General features: G+C 35.6%; 1 protein-coding gene across 1 annotated transcript in view; it reads left to right on the top strand.

The window, feature by feature from the left end:
* The window catches only part of KIF25 (kinesin family member 25), a 43,638-nt gene that overhangs the window by 2,348 nt on the left and 25,150 nt on the right, over positions 1-16,140 (top strand). Inside the window, exons 3-7 of the mRNA XM_062573662.1 lie at positions 4,144-4,260; positions 5,900-6,038; positions 11,134-11,237; positions 12,563-12,651; positions 14,224-14,266. Of these exons, the coding sequence (XP_062429646.1) occupies positions 4,144-4,260; positions 5,900-6,038; positions 11,134-11,237; positions 12,563-12,651; positions 14,224-14,266 (492 nt within the window). The remainder of the gene's footprint in view (positions 1-4,143; positions 4,261-5,899; positions 6,039-11,133; positions 11,238-12,562; positions 12,652-14,223; positions 14,267-16,140) is intronic.

The following is a 16,140-nucleotide window of genomic DNA, read 5'->3' on the forward strand; positions in this document are numbered from 1 at the left end:
AGAATCTGCATAACGTACCTACTCTCAATATATGAAAACGTTAATGTGATATTCTTTTGTGTACCTATCAAAACTCAGTTCAGCAGTACCATCTAGCTTGCAATTCAGCTTTGAAAAACTTCAAACCCACTTTATGTGGGGCACCTATCTGCTACCCAGTTGCTTACTTCCACAGTATTTGTAGAACTTGGAACTTTAGTTCATGCTTGTGCAAAGATCATTCAAGAGCTCAGTGCATCTACAATAGGATATCTTAGATGTGTACAATAGACAAGATTCACTTCAAAGCCAGACAGTTTGAATCTCTGTTCATGCATCCATCTCTGTTCATTTTAGCCCTCCAGTCATGGATGAAATGTATAGCTGCTGGAAAAAAATATGACCTTGTTTTGGTTTATTACAAAGTGCTGAAAGAGGAATAGGACTAACATGCTAGTGTTACCAGTCAGAAACAGTGGCAAAGGGTTAGTCGAAATACTTTGTAACTAAGCATGCACTGATATTTCTACACTGTCAGTTATTTAAATACACTTAAAAGATTTTAGTTTCTGCTGGGTTGATTTACTCCAGCAATCTGAAAATGTGAGCTAAACGGACACAAAGGAGTCTTAAGTTAAGAGTCCTCATTTAAAAGGATACTTATTTTAATTAGATGAGTGTAAGGTTGTGCAATGTTACACCACATCTCCCACTTCTTCACTAGTTATGCTGTTTTTTTTTTAAAAAAAAAAAAAAAGTTATTGCCATCAGCTCTCCATCATTGCATGCTGTTTAGTGTTTACTGACCCTCCAGATCTGCTGGTGGAGCTGCCTGAGTGATTGAGTTGAAGCAAGTTCAATAAAAGTGAGCTGGGTGAACAGAGGTCTCGTACTTAACTTGTAATAACTTATTGGATTGATTTTGGCTGAAATGAGTTAGGGAGCTTTGAAGAAAGGCTTATGAGGATGGCCATTAATAACATTTTGCAATGTAAATGTTTTTCAGTAGCTTTTATCAGTCTAATAAAAATGTTGTCTCATACTATAGACCATTCCTTGCTTTATAGCCTTAAGACAATCACGAGTAAGTAGCTCTATCACTGTTTTCTACAACCTGGTTCACTATTCTTCTAGAAGTGTTTTGTAAGGGTTGTAACTGAACATAAAAATAAAATTCTTTCTCTGTAGACTACAAACTTATCTTTCCCTATTTGGAAACATGTTTGAAGCAGACAAGTATTAAAAGATGTTAGCTCTCTACCTGAATTATTTCTTCAGTATCTCATGTTATTCAAACTCCTTTCTTTTAATTAAAGTGTTTGTCGACCTTCATGCCCCTTGCTTTTGTCTGTGGCTCTGCAAGTCCTGATCCTGCAGTCTTACATGCATACAGCCAAGTCTACCAGAATGGATCTGATTGCAAAACTGAGATTTCAATTTGGAGAATGTTATTTAAGTGGCTTAGTTTCACTTCTGTTTATAATAAAGCTAGCTATAAAGAGTTTTATAGTCAGTTTTCTGCTTCTCATGCATGAGCAAGAATTTAAAAATCCTGGGCTGCAAGCAGTTCTGATGAATGCTAAATCTACAATCACTTTAATGGATAAAACCTAAAATCCAAGGGAGCATTTCCATTAAAGATAAATCTGATAGTGAAAGTGAAGCTGACTGCAAAGAAAAAGTAGAATTTACCAGCCTGTTCTTATTATCCATTTTATCAAAAATGAGGTTAGAGGGACCTTTGCGGATTGTAGAAAATATCTTAGATGTTAGCACATTCAGTTTTAACTAGCTTAGACTTATTAAATAACAGAGCTCAAATACTGCAATTGGTTATATACATATGCCTAACTTTTCACATGTGATTAGAGCCATTTTTAATTCTAAGAACTCCAGAACGTTGTGGTAGTGTTCTTGCACATGTCAACTGTAGTTAAACTGCAATTAATTATTTGTTTATTTTTTACCTATCACTATCAGATGATTGGAAATAAATCAAACTTCACTATGTGAGTAGAGTTAGCTCTTTTATGTCATTGTACTCTGGTATTGCTCTGTTAAATTCTGTGACTGCAGTTCCCAATTATTTAAATTATGGAGTGAGTAAGCTGCGAAGTAAGCCTGTGCTGGAGATAAATGCATTCCAAAAATAAGGAAGGAAGCTATCAGTACTGGTTAAGCAATGATAGATATCAATAGATTGCAGGAAAGAAGAAGTGAAGAAGTTGCAGCTGATTTTAAGTGCCAGGATTGGCACTTGAATAACCATCTATAAATCATCAAAATACAGTTTTTAATATAGTACAGTGCAGAATTTCACTAGAAGTCTACAGAGATTTCACTTTTGTATTCTTGCCTGTAAATATTCAAACTTACACTATTTTCCATTTGATTTCAACATCTCAAAAATTTGGCCATAAATATTACTTTTGAATGATAGCTTGATGTATGCTATTAGACAGGATTATTCTCCATATGCTTTAAAATTTGCTTTGGTTGCTTTGATCCCTGAAGGCCTAACTTACTTTTTCGTTACTGCGGTTTTGCAGTATTGCAACTCTACTGAATGCAGGGGAGTCAGTGCTGGCAGGAACTGAGAGAAAAGAAAGAGCAAGTCAGGGGCTGTGCATTACCAGCTCCTGCAGAACTCTAGCCATTAACCGGTGCTTTCCCTCCCCGCAGACCATGCTGCATATCAGAGACCCTTCTGGATTAAATATCGATACTTCAAACCACCTGCTAAAGCAGCCCTTTACAATAAGAGAAGACACAGTCGTAACTGTTTAGATCCTCAAGGATAAGTATGGGGTTTTAGGTACTGCAAAAGCATTCCAGTATTCTGGTGTTGAAGTTTACCACCCTACAGAAATAGAATATTGTGATGTTAGCTGGTTACCCTGAGATGATCCTTCACATGAATCATAAAAAGGTAAAAGCAAAGAAATTAAATATCTACAGAATCATACGTTATCAGATGATTCAGTTATAAATGATTACAGGGACAAAGGTGACAGAGTAGAAAAAGAAACGTGCTTAATCTACGCATTCTGAAAGGAACCTCTTAAATTTGTATTTGGCCAACATGCCATAAATGATTACCTGCTGTATTGCCTAATATGCACCCTTAGGTGCTGGACCTAGGAAGAATACTAGCTTCCATAATCACTCCTTAGGATACTTAGGAGTTCACTCCAGTTGGAAGGCACTCTCTCATCACCTGCATTTTATTGATCCTTAACTTAACCCAACAGGCAGTTTGTGTACTGAGTTTCTAAGTTATTAACTTCCCTTGTGTTTTTGGAGATGAAATAGTGCCTTTCTCAGAAAGAGTGCAAGTATCTCCTCTGCTTGACAAAACCTTTAGGGGTGGATGCTTTTTCTCACCCGGGCTTTGGCTTCACAAGAATCCTAGGTGTTGCTTGTCCCCATAGTATATGATCATCATTTGTGTTAGCAAGTTTGCAATGTCACACCATGAAAAGGAACAAGAAACAGTTAAGCTTTAAAATATATATTTGATTGGTTTACTTATAAGCTGGGCCAGTTTCCTTGGTCTGGTTCTCAGCATAGCCCAAAAAGCAGTTGTACTGTCACCAAGAAAAGGTGCAGCAGTGTTGAGGTGGGAAGGAGTAGCCAGAAGCACCAACATCCTAAGCCAGTGTTGGTGCCAAAGTCTTGTGAAACTGCAGCCTGTGCACGGGTTTTCCAAGAGTAAACTTAATATTTCATATAAATTGCTAAGCATTCTTTATAGGAATATTTAAATAAATAGTGAGGCCATACTATTACATGCTACTTATCAGGCCTGCACAGGATGGTAACAAGCCATGCTGATATAACAAGTTTGGGATGTTTGACATGCTCTATGCAATGTGAGATGGGGAACTGTAACGCTCAGCCTGCAATGAACGCGAAGTCTGCAGTGTACGTGTCAGCATCTGATTTAGTCTCTCTAGGTTAGTGAGAGAGGCAGGTGTTTCTAATGTGCAACTCATAAAGGACATCTTCAATGCCTTTGTTCCAAATATGGCGTTTCATGTGGTAGGAGATAACATGCATTTTTTTTAGATGTTGTTTTTTTAATTATAGCTACTAGGAATCTCTAATGTTAGAATAAAATACACTTTTGAGTCTTCAATATGTCTTTTTTTTTCTTTTAAACAGTATCAAGGATTGTTTGGAAGAAGTGCTAATAAAATTCTGCAGCCCTACTCTGCTCATGGACAGCAGCAGACATTGCAGAGAAGTTCTGTTGTAACACAGCTTCACAGAGCAATACAGGTGAAAACAATTAGTAATAATCTAGCCATAGTTTATGCTCTAAACATGTATGTGTTTATCAAATAGAGTAAAAAACAAGAAAAAAAATAGATCTGAACCTGATATATGGCTTACTGCATTCACAGCATTGCTTGCAGTGAAGTGTAGCAATGCCTCAGTTAGCTTAAAACTTGTAGCAGTTTTGCAGCACTAGGCTGCAAAGTCTGTTGATGTCACTGGGAGTTCATCCATATTGGAAGCACTGAGAAGGAAGAGTATTTTACTGTGTGCTCAGTCAGGCAGTCTTAATTCTGCATTAAAGATATTGGAAAATTTTCCCAGTAGTATTGAAATAGTATTTTCCTTTGTTGAAGCACATGCTCCTTAAGTTACTCTGTAGAATAGTGAATTCCTTTCAAGGACACTTACAAATTTCAGTTTTTCTCGGGGCAGTTTTGAAAGCCTCTATAGAATAACCAAAAAATAACTCAGGAAAGGAACCTAATTCTAAATACACAAAAGGATTTAGTGTAATTATAGTGGTTCTTCCCAGTAGATCTTGCAGTGCTGTTTTACATTTTAGGTTAGCTAAAATGGCAGACCTGCTTGTGATGCAGTATCGGTGGATTGAGATGGCTTACTATCAGAAATAAATGTATGCTAGAGTTGAACGCTCTCCGGATAAGTCTAAATTAATGGTAATCCTATACCTGTAATAGAAAAAAAAATTGGTTTCTTTCCAGTTATACGTTCTGTGGCTTTTGAGACTGACAGCTACAGCGATTGCCTCCCTTTAGTTTAGTTATTGTTTTATTATTAAAACTTGTCAATTAATTCAAGGTTATTACCACAACTGGAACAATTTAAGTCTCACAGAATAATTGTGATACTTTTCAGCAGGCTGCCTAATGAACTGTAACAGTGCGCTGTGAGATAAGACATTGTTAAGCTCCTTTTATAGATAACTTTAAGTGCCTGTTCCAAGACCTTGAAGTTAGAAAGCTGACTAATTTTAAAATTAAGGCAATTTATTTTTACTTTATTTGACCTTTTAAGTGAATGTAAGATGCTCTGAATATAAATATTTTAAAGTCACACAATATATGTTGTACTGAGTTACAATAATAATACAATATTATATAATAATATAATCATATACTTTTCTGAACAATAAAGATGTCTGACCTTCTCAAAATACATTTGTTTTCATAGGAATCCATAGAGTTGGCTTCTTTAAGAAATTACTTATAGTGAATCTTAGCAAACACTGCTGAAGGCAGTGTAGAAAATGAGTAGAAAATGAGAATCGCTTATTCTACATTTATTTTATAAGTGGAAAGAACATTCACAGTTACTTTTGTTTGATGAAATACAAAAGATACTTTGTTACACCTGAGACTGTAATAGCCCAAGAATGTGCAATAAGATGGTAAAGATCTTTAAGCCTTGCTTAAGTCTTTAGGAAATGAAATTGCTAAATATCTTGCAGTGGTGTTCTCAAAATATACTGAAAGATGCACTCCTGATGACTTCCTTTCATGAAGTTGAGTGTTCTTGACTGTGATATCTCACTATAATTATTTGCATTACAATTATTTTGATTCTTCCTCAACTTCTGTTTTTATGTCTTTATAACTTTTTTTATTATTTTTTTGATAAGAGGCTTAAGCAAGACCTGAAGAGCCTTCGTTCATTTGCTTTTGAGCTTTCAAAAGACTTTCAGCATCAATGCAAGACTTATCTTTACCAAGTTTTGACGGCAATCCAAAGGATACAGCTGCAAAATGAAGCAATGCAAAGTAAGGCTCATTGCACTTACATTTCAAACACTATCATCAACAATTTCACTGTTAAATGTTAGTAACATTGGAAGGCTGGGTTTGGTTCTGAGGCACAGGTTGCTGAAATGGTAGCACATTTCTTCATTTGACCTTAGATCATCATAGAGTCATCAGGAAGTGTTACAAAGAATACAAATAATCCTTCGTTTTCACAGGGCTGTGAGGCTGAAAAATTGTTCAGATTTAGTTTTTGTGCTGGTAGCAGCTGCTACTAGGCTGCTGGATTGGTTTAGCTGTAACATTTTAAATATGAAAACCTCAGCCTTGTTATCTTGTTTTTAGAGCAGCTGAATAAGAAAAATGTTGCTTTAGCTGAAATTTCTTTTACTTTTGACTATACCAGTAAAGGACTCAAGAGATTTCAGAGACCTCTCAAAATAATGTCTGAAAATTAGGACAGACTCTATTTTTAATTATTTTTCTGTGTATTTAAGGAGAAAAATTTACTTCTAAATCAAGTTCTCTGCCCTTGTAACTGAGGCCAAGGTGACTTGGTCCTACACCTGACCTGTTGGTATGGATCTTTGCACCCACTCCTGGTGTCCTTGATTCTATTGCAGCTCCTAGGAGGCCTGAGAATATAACACATTTGTGATTGTGAAATGGGGGGTAACATTGTTTGAATTGCATCAATTTGGTGAACTAACTGTAAATTCAGGAACTTATTCTTGGAGCCCATGTATAACACACATTCTGATATCCATGTGTTGCCATATTACAAAAAAAATCTCTTTTTATTTTTGTTTGAAATAATGAATTTTGGGATTGATTTGATTTCAGTGGGACTACTCATTTCAGGAGTGACAAGCAGCATGCTCAGTGACAGATGTTTGCAGAACTTTTCCCTGTATGTTATGTATTAAGTCATGGTTAAAATGGTTAATTGTAATGAGTTAGATCACTCTGTTATCCACGTACAGAAAATTCTTAAACAAGTTGTCTTTGAGTCTGGAAAAAACAAAGTAGAAAAGTAAACCTAAGTAAAGGTAAATGTTGCCCTTATTGAAACAGGGGGCTAACGGGACAGATAGAAGGTTGGACTTGGCACATGAACAGATATGGGGTAAATAAATAATAAATATTCCTTATAAGGCCTTGCAAATTCCTATTGTCTATTTTGGCCTTGCACTTCACGGTAAATTGTTTTATGAAATCATAATCAGGAGGAGCTTCCTCAACTATATGAAAATAATGTATTGGTATTTAGGTGAATGTCTTATGTTCCTGAGCTGGACATTTTTCTGGCCTCTCTCAAACACTTCAGATTGGGTTTCTATTTTAAGATTAAATATTATACTCAGAATTGCCATCCTGAAATTACATATAATTTTTTTCTAAGCAGAAAGCCCAAAATATGTATTCTAGAGATAGCATATGTTACTAGTTTAATCCTAAAACAGAAACTGAAGATGAGCAACAGAATTATATAAGAAATATTCAAAAACCTGAATCCTGAAGCTCAAGTGGTCATGCAGCAAGCTATAAAACTTCTGTGTAATAACTGAGTACTCCTTTGCTTAGAAATATTGAATCATAGTCTGAAAATCAGGAAGTTGCTATCTTTCCCAGCGAAACAGTAACAAAAATCAGTAATTCATATAGGAGAAAACAGCATTCTGTTATTACAGGCCTGTTTCCTTTATAAACAAACCTACTGTCAACTGAGAAAAAATATTGGCCACCTGATTGCAAATGATTCTACTGAGGCAGGTAAAATAATTAAGCAGATTTTTGGAAGGGTAGGAAATTCTGAAAATTTAAGGTGACTTCCTAGCATGCTTTACCATGCAGGTATTATCAGAAAGAAAAGAACAGCATCTATGCATGCAGAATAGATTCACAGACGGAAAACTACTGTTCTCACTGCATGGCAAGATGGCAGGTACTAATACGCAAAATCTGTCCATGTGAATATGTGACAGAGGTGTTGTTGCAGGTTACTAACATATTTTGTGAAAGCTGCTGGAGCTCAATGGCTTGTGCATCCTTTGTGGTTCAAGGACATTTTCTCTCCAGGGTAATGAAGAAGGAAAAATGGGTAAGGAGATTATCTCCAACTTTGCCCATATGCTGGTATCTAGGTGCTGTGCCTCAGAGTCCTTCCTCCTGTAGAAAGCTGAGCTCTACACTGTGCTAATAACTTGTATTTATGGAATGTGAATACCACCTTTGTCCCACAGTTGGACAGTGGAGTCCCACCATCTCAGCTGCCTCTGGACAGCCTCTCCTTCTTAGAATGGAGTAGGGGAGGAGGAGAGAGGTCTTGGATCCAGATTCTTTATTTCTTGAAAATGTTCCTCCCACAATACAAAACAAAATAGGAAGACCTATAAAAATTAACTCAGGGATTTAGGAAGCGAAATGCTCAATGAATCTGTGCATGTAACAGAAATATTGCAGCAGCCCAAAGAACTGTGCTACAGGTGTCGCAGGATGTAAAACAGCTTCAAAAGAATTCAAAAGGATTTTGCAGCTAAGTCTATTGTGTCATAGCAGCTTATCCTAAGAGGCAAGGTTGGAGTGACCTCCTTTTTAAACTGGAATCTAGTCTGGAAAGAAGCACAAAAAACCTCAGGGACCTGTGGGGACAGCTACACATCCATAACTTTTGGTGGCTGTGCTAGGTTATGCTGCTCCTGTTGTTTGTGTCACTGGCCTTGGCCTTTCAGTTATGCTGGTGCAACTCTGTGACCACACACAAAACAGATCAGGGAACTGATCTAGGACAAAAACTAGTCAGTAAGGAGGGTTGCTTTTAGCCTAGATCGGTTCCCTGATCCATTTACAGTGTGACCCCACAAGCAGTTGTGCCAGCACAGCTGAAGGACTGGTGTCACATTGAAAAGAGGGAATGAAGAGCTCCTTAGCCAGGACTGTCGACTCAAGAGATTTTACAAGCCTGAATATGTTTGCAAGATATCACTCCTTTCACTCTTCCACTAATATGGACCTGATTATTAACTAAAATCCCAGCTGTGCTCAGTGCTGTTTAAACAGAAGAATAGAGAAAACATTCTCAGTTCCCAGAAAGCTTCTGTATAAGTAAATGAGACAGGCAAAGTGTGGGTAAAAGGGTTAAATGTGTATAGTGGCTGCATGCGTGTTATGACTACTACTCTTGAATAATGATTAGCAGTGGGTTACTAGTATTTCAAAACAGATGTACTCACTGGCACTCCTTGATTATCAATGAAAATTTGTAACTCCTGAGTAGTTTGTAGCTGAAGTGAAGCAGAAATCTAGGAAAATGGTAGATAAATGGTTAGGTTTAAAACTGAATAGCTCCACATTCAGATAAATAAAAAGTTCAGAAATAATTTATGTATAAAGAAGTTTGCTCTGTGAAGCTTCTATTCAAGAAGCTTATCTGTGCTGCACATGAAGCTTTACAGAAGATGAGAGATTAAAACAGTTCACTCTTAAAAATATGAAAATAGCATCAAATAGGCGCAACAACTTGACTCATTTTATACAGATCTCAGTCCTTCACCTGCCTGCTCAAAAACCCTTGTGTCAAATTAGGAAGCCCCAAAGGTTTTTTTCTGCTTTAACAGTCACCTTCGCCATAAAAGGTTAGTTAGAAACATTTTTGACTAATGAAAGCATGGGTTAACTGAAACAAAACCTATAGTGTCCAGTAGACTTCTCAGAATCATCATGCAGAGATCACTTAAATATTGAAACAATCAAGTATTTTCTTTTCAAGATTGAAAGAATGAAAGAGCATCCTTGGCACCTGCTGCTCAACTTTACTGCTTATCCAGGAAACTTCAAGAACTGAAAGTTTGTGTGAACACAAGTTTATAAATTGTTAGCATATTTTTATGAAGGTTACTTAACCAATCAATGGATTAACATCTATTTTTTTTAAAAAAAGTACTGTATGAAATTAGGGGCCAGTGAATATCAGTCAGTTTTGACAATTTATTGTAGTATTTACTTGCATGTGATTCTCCAGTCCAATACAAACTAGTGTTACTACACATACTGAATGCTAGAAAGGGATTTTTCTTGGTGGAGCTCTTAGACTTTGACTCTTCAGCTATTGGCATCATGTTTTCCTGGATGCATGCACTGTGGAGAAACATGAGCTGGAGGTGAACAGCTTGAGTGTTGCAAAAATCTCCAGTGCAAACAAAGGTCCTTTGAAGTTTTCTAATTTTTAGTCTACATCAGAGAGCATAAATGGTGTATGTTATATGCTGCGACCCTAAAAGTCCATTCCTTTCTTTGTAGGATAGCACGTATTCAGCCTGATGACCAGCTTGCTAACTCAGCTCTCAAACTGTGATTCTGGCTGGTTGCTGCTGTACATGTTCAAACAGGTCACTAATTGCTGGGCAAATTGATTTCTCACTGGGTTTCCTAAAAACTTGCTTTTTACACAGGTTTACAACTACTTCATGAGCCTTCTGGACTGTATTTTTGTTTTAGGCCTGCTCGATGTTAATGTAATTGGGCTGAAATAAAATCATTTGTGAAAACTTTTATAATGTCCCATTTTGCTCTCCTCAGTTTTTATGGAGACTCTCTAGGGTCTAAAAGATTAGTCTTTTTTCTATGAAATCTTAGTCATGAAGTAAATGCATCTATTATAAAGGGCAATCTTATAGCTGTTTACAGGATTAGTAGTATTGAAAATCAGAGTGAGGATTAATGATAGATCTTGTGACTAATCTAATAACATGGCATGACTTAGCCCCATCCAGAAGCAGTTTGCTTCAAGTTTTGGTTTTAGGTTTTGCTGCCAGCTAATGATAGTCCAACTAAGCTGGCGTGTTTAAACTACCTTTGAATATCTCGTCTTTTTGATTAATTTTCAAGATTGCACATGTATACTTGTGGTAACTAAGAACAACTTTGCCTAGCCATTTCATAGCAAGAAGTAAGATGGAGTTTTTCAGAGGTGGTTGGTAAATCACAAACTGACCGTATTAACTTAGGTGTGGTAGAAGTTAAAGAGGTTTATGCTTATGTTCCAGGAGGTGCTGTTGGTAAACCTATTCTGTAAAGTCATAGAATTCAGTTCTTTGAAGCAACTTTCTTCTTCCAGTGTTCCAGATAAAAGCTTTTGATCTTGAGCAGTCCCTACAAGAGGTAACAGAGAGATACGAGAAAGAAAAGCATAAGAGGCGAGCTCTACATAACAGTTTAGTTGTAAGTATCTTTAATGACAGAATATTTTATATTTTCTTGTAATGATGCCTATACTTGCCTCATCAGTAAAAGTAACGGATATACTTTTCGCAGATATATCACCTGCCTGTTATATACAATGCATTTCTTTGCTGAGGCACTTTGTCTTACAATAAGGTTCAGCTCATTCATTTTACACAAACATCTTCCAAATGCTCTCCTGGGGCATATTTCCCTAAAGAGTATGATCCATTTTTGAAAACTGAGTTTCCCAATCCGCTTTTCTAAAACTGCAACTCCCAGGAAATACCACTTCTCATTTAGCAATTTCCTTACAATGTGAAATTCAAGGTGTATAAATTCAAGCTTGATTAAATAAAAATGTTGCCCTGAAATTGTTCTAGAATTTTTTAAATGATTGACTTGAAATTGCAAAATTTTATTTTTCCAAATATATCTTAACTATATCCTTCTCATTTATTAGTGATGGTCCATTTGGGATTCATTTTTTGTTTTTGCACTGTTAACTTTAGTCTTCCTCCCCACTGCAAATTACTAGTTTTGGGTTGCCTGACTCATGACCTCTACAAGAGACCTGATTTTTAGAAACATGCCATCTTCAGACAAAATTCTTTTAAATTTTTGTGCCTAGGAAAATGACTCTTTGTTACAAAACTCTTTGTTACAAAATACTTGCCTTCCAAATTTTGCTTTGTGTTGCAGTTTACAGAAAAGATATTCCCCAAGGCAATGGGGAGTTAATGACAGTGTTCACTAGTCATCACAGACAAGCTGTTTTCATTAATATAAGGCAAAAAGTGAACACCAGCAAAAGGGAAAGAAAAGCACCAAGTTAGATAAACCAAAGTCTGAAACAATCTACAGAGAAAAATCACTTACTGGCTTTTTAGCCATATATGAATACATGACCGAGGGAAAAAGGAAGAGAATGTTTTATGTTCCACATCTTCCTCTGGTCTGGTGTTTGAGAAATGGAGTGCTTCAACTTGTTGCCTGCCAAGTTAATATAGGTGTGTGAAGAAGAAGACTGAAGAGGGAAATGGCTCAGATTGAAATCCTTTTTCTTTTTCTTTTTTTTTTTCCATCTAGACTAGGGAGGGCCACACCATTCCATGGCTCTGAAGAGCCTGCACTTTCTCAGTTAAAGTTAGAGGAGGACAAATGATACTTGATGCTATTTTTGTTTCTCCCTGGAAAGTCTAAAGCTCTGATGTTGCAAACACTTACCTGTTTTCTTAAATACATTTAAGCCTATGTAACTTATTCTAGTGTATCTGTCCTCTCCAGGACTTTGTATTAATTGCATGTTAATATTCTAATCCTAGGAATTAAGAGGGAATATCAGAGTCCACTGCAGGATCCGACCATTACTACCTTTTGATACTGCTGCTGGACATACAATACCACAAGATAGGTAATTTATTTTGGCTGTGTTATGATCTTAGCTGATTCGTAGTTAATATATGGAGAAAGCAATAGCTTTTATGTGAGAATAATTGTGTTCTTGATTTTTCTGGCTTTTTTTGGGTTTTTTTGTTTTTTTTTTTACGTATGGGAAGACTATGATGGTATCATAGCAAATAATTGCTATTTCCTTTTCTTTCTCCTGTTAAGTTGGCTTTAGTCAATCTCATCTCCTTGTCTAAAGATCTGTCTACCTGAATAGAAAGCCATAGCAGTTCAATAAACTAGGATTATCCCTAGCTTGACAGAAGCAACACAGCTGCTACCAATTTAAAGTATATTCACTCTCCTGTACAAATCCTGGGATACAGTAATTTAATAACATCTGTCAGAAGTTATGTGTAGAGAGAGACCTTCAGCGTTATGGTTGTTTTGTAATGCTATAGAACAGATTTTCTGTCAGCACAAACACTTGTAATTCTATCTATTTTAGTATTTGGCTCTACATTCCTAATTCGTAATACACTTACCATAACTAAATGTCAACACATCCCAAGATTTAAAAGGAAAAGAGGGATTAGATGGAAGTATGTGCCATAACAAGCTGAATTCTCTGTAGATGAAAAACATGAAAGGTAGAGATTGATATATACACAAACAGAGAAAATAGGGGAAAAATAGGTGTCTAGAAAACAGTAACATCATGATTTGCCCAATTAGAGAATAACTAATTTGTGACCTTAATTTACTTTCCTTGGCTGATATTTCTAAAAGAATACATACAATGTTTTAAAAATCTATACTCTTACGGCAAATCTTTAAATATATATATATATTTTTTTTGTTTGTTTGTTTTGATTAAAACAAAAATGTCAGACAAGAAATTTCAAGGAGCCTGAAGGGGCATCTTGCGTTACCCTGTGCTTAGTGTACCTGTGATGGAACAAACCCTGTTTTTGTTGCTGTATGGAGTAGTGCAATTGGCTGCTAAATCATAGGGTAGAACACGATGGACTGTGACAAACATGCAATTGTTAAATTTCCTTTTGGTATATTAAGAAAAGTTAGGCTTAAACAAAACTTAGTTGTAAAACTAAGGACTGAGTCTGAAAACACTTACACACATGAATGCATTTATACGCTTTAACAGTCCCATTGTTTAGACTAGTAATGGATGCAAAATTACTTCTGACTGTATTTGCAGAATCAGGGCCAAATACATAAAAAGACTTTTCTTTTTCAGTTCAATATGCAATTGTGAAAGCTTCTTGTTACAAGTTTTCCAATGGTGATCTAAAAACAACATTGCACATGAACTAGTCTGAATTGGGCTTGTTCTAAATTTGCTTTTTTAAAATAGATTGTTTTGCTTGGTTGCACGTTAATTTGGTTTATATTCATAAATAACTGTGATGTTTGCATGTACGTGGATACAATAGAAATGAATATTCTGAAAGTTACTCTTTTGACAACTTGTAGTTCACAGACCTCTTCAGCACTGACTTTCCTGAGTTATATAAAATATTTATGGTTTGAGAGGTATCTTTTCCTCTATTATCAAAAACTTTTTATTTTCTTACAGGCAAAAAAAAATTTCTGAAAAAGTGGCATATGCAGTTGATGATGTGAGTATAATAATTTTAATATTAATATTCAGGAGCATATTCACAGATATTAGGAAAGAGAGACAAAAAGAACATGTGAACAATAAGTTCATAAGAAAATTAGGTAGAATTTCTCAGTAGGTACCCAGCTCTGATATCCCATGGATGCATTAGCAGGTGATTTATGCTATTTTCATCCTGGCTCTTTGTAGTAGTAATAGCTTGGTGCTTCTGCTGATAAAGTCATCCATGCTTGTGTGTTTGCAGTAGTCAAACTGATGCAGACATCCTGCAGTCCCTTTGAGCCATTTCTATTTACTGTAACCATTTCTAAAATTATGTCAGACTTTTTCATTTTTATTATTACAACACAACTAAGGGATTAAGAGAGAAATATGATATCTTATGAAGTACCACAACAGCCTACGCAGTATTGCAGTCAAGCATGTTAAAGGATCCTGGCTTAGATCCATCAGAGGAAGGAGAATGAACACTGAGGTTGCAAATCCAGATGATATTCCAGCATTAATTGAGGCCACTACCAAGACATAAAATTGAAAAAGGCACAATAGTGTGAGCTAAAGTATTAACTCAGATTTTACTTTTAATTTTCTTAGCTGTTATACTTCTTAGTCATTTGCTCATTGTTATTTACACAGTAAGTAGCCAAATTCTCTTCTATATATTCTATATTCTCTTCTATAGTATACTGCTTAAAATGTAGTTGAGGTGACCTAAGATATCTTATGCATTTAAATCTTCTAAATTACAGTTTCATTAGGCAGTTCTCTGTTGCATAGAGTGGATGCTTCTATACACAACTGGGAAACTAATAGAGCACATGAAGAGTTAGTGAGAGTAAATATGCCATGAGATAAAAAACGGGAATCTATAATGGTATAGTGTTCTGGATGCCGTGACCCATTTATTGCACTACGCAATGCAGTGACCATTTCTCACCTGTTACATTTTGTTGTATGAAACAGAAAAAAATTAGATAATCAGGTTTTGGATTATTTCTCATAGCAATCTGATATATTACAGTCTATATTTTTACAAGCAGAACAGCGTTTACTTGCTTATATCCGTGTATGAGTTTGAATTTGAATGAGTTGGTAAGCTTCAATATGCTAACCTGTTCCCATGTTTAAGAGTCCTTATGAAATATTTCAGGAAAATAAGCATATGCATGGTCTTGAAGGTAAAATGAAATTTGTAAGTTACCATCTTCCTATTTTTGGAAAAGACAATATTGACTTCAAATGTTTGTTTGGTTTTCTTTGAAATCTATTCATTTAAAATACTTAAAAGTTCTGATCAAACACCTTAAAGTTTACATTAGTTTTTTAGTAAGATTTTTTTAATAGAAAATTGCTATTTTTGTTTAAAGTATACTAGTTCATGTGGGAGAATAAAGACTGCTTTTTGTAAAAAATCAGTCATACAACTTAGACTAATCTAACAAAAGTAAAAGAAAATGTTTATGTCTGATTCTTTTTTACTTTCAACAGTTGTAGATGTTATGCTTGTAGCTAGCATAAGTATGCAGTTTTCAGATAAAATTGTGTTTTTTGATTTGTTATTGAGGCTTTAGTTTCAACCTAGTCAAAGCTCACGTTCTTGGAAATGAGTTCGACATTTTCCAAAAAAATATTTATAGTTTAAAGGAAATATTAGATCAAGGCAAAGTTAAGACTGTCTGCTTGTGATAGAGATGCTGAGTTCTGTTATTTAAATCATGACAGTTTTTCCAGATTTTTCATTGAACTTGCTGGAAAATGTTGTATAAAACTGCATGCAATGTGGTCATTTTAGAGCCAATGTACATTAAAAAACAGAGCTGCATTAGAGAACCACAGTCACAGAGCATTTGATTCCTTTTCACTTCCCTCCAG

Source organism: Rhea pennata, chromosome 3 (genome assembly GCF_028389875.1).
Source record: "Rhea pennata isolate bPtePen1 chromosome 3, bPtePen1.pri, whole genome shotgun sequence".
Lineage (NCBI taxonomy): Eukaryota > Metazoa > Chordata > Aves > Rheiformes > Rheidae > Rhea > Rhea pennata.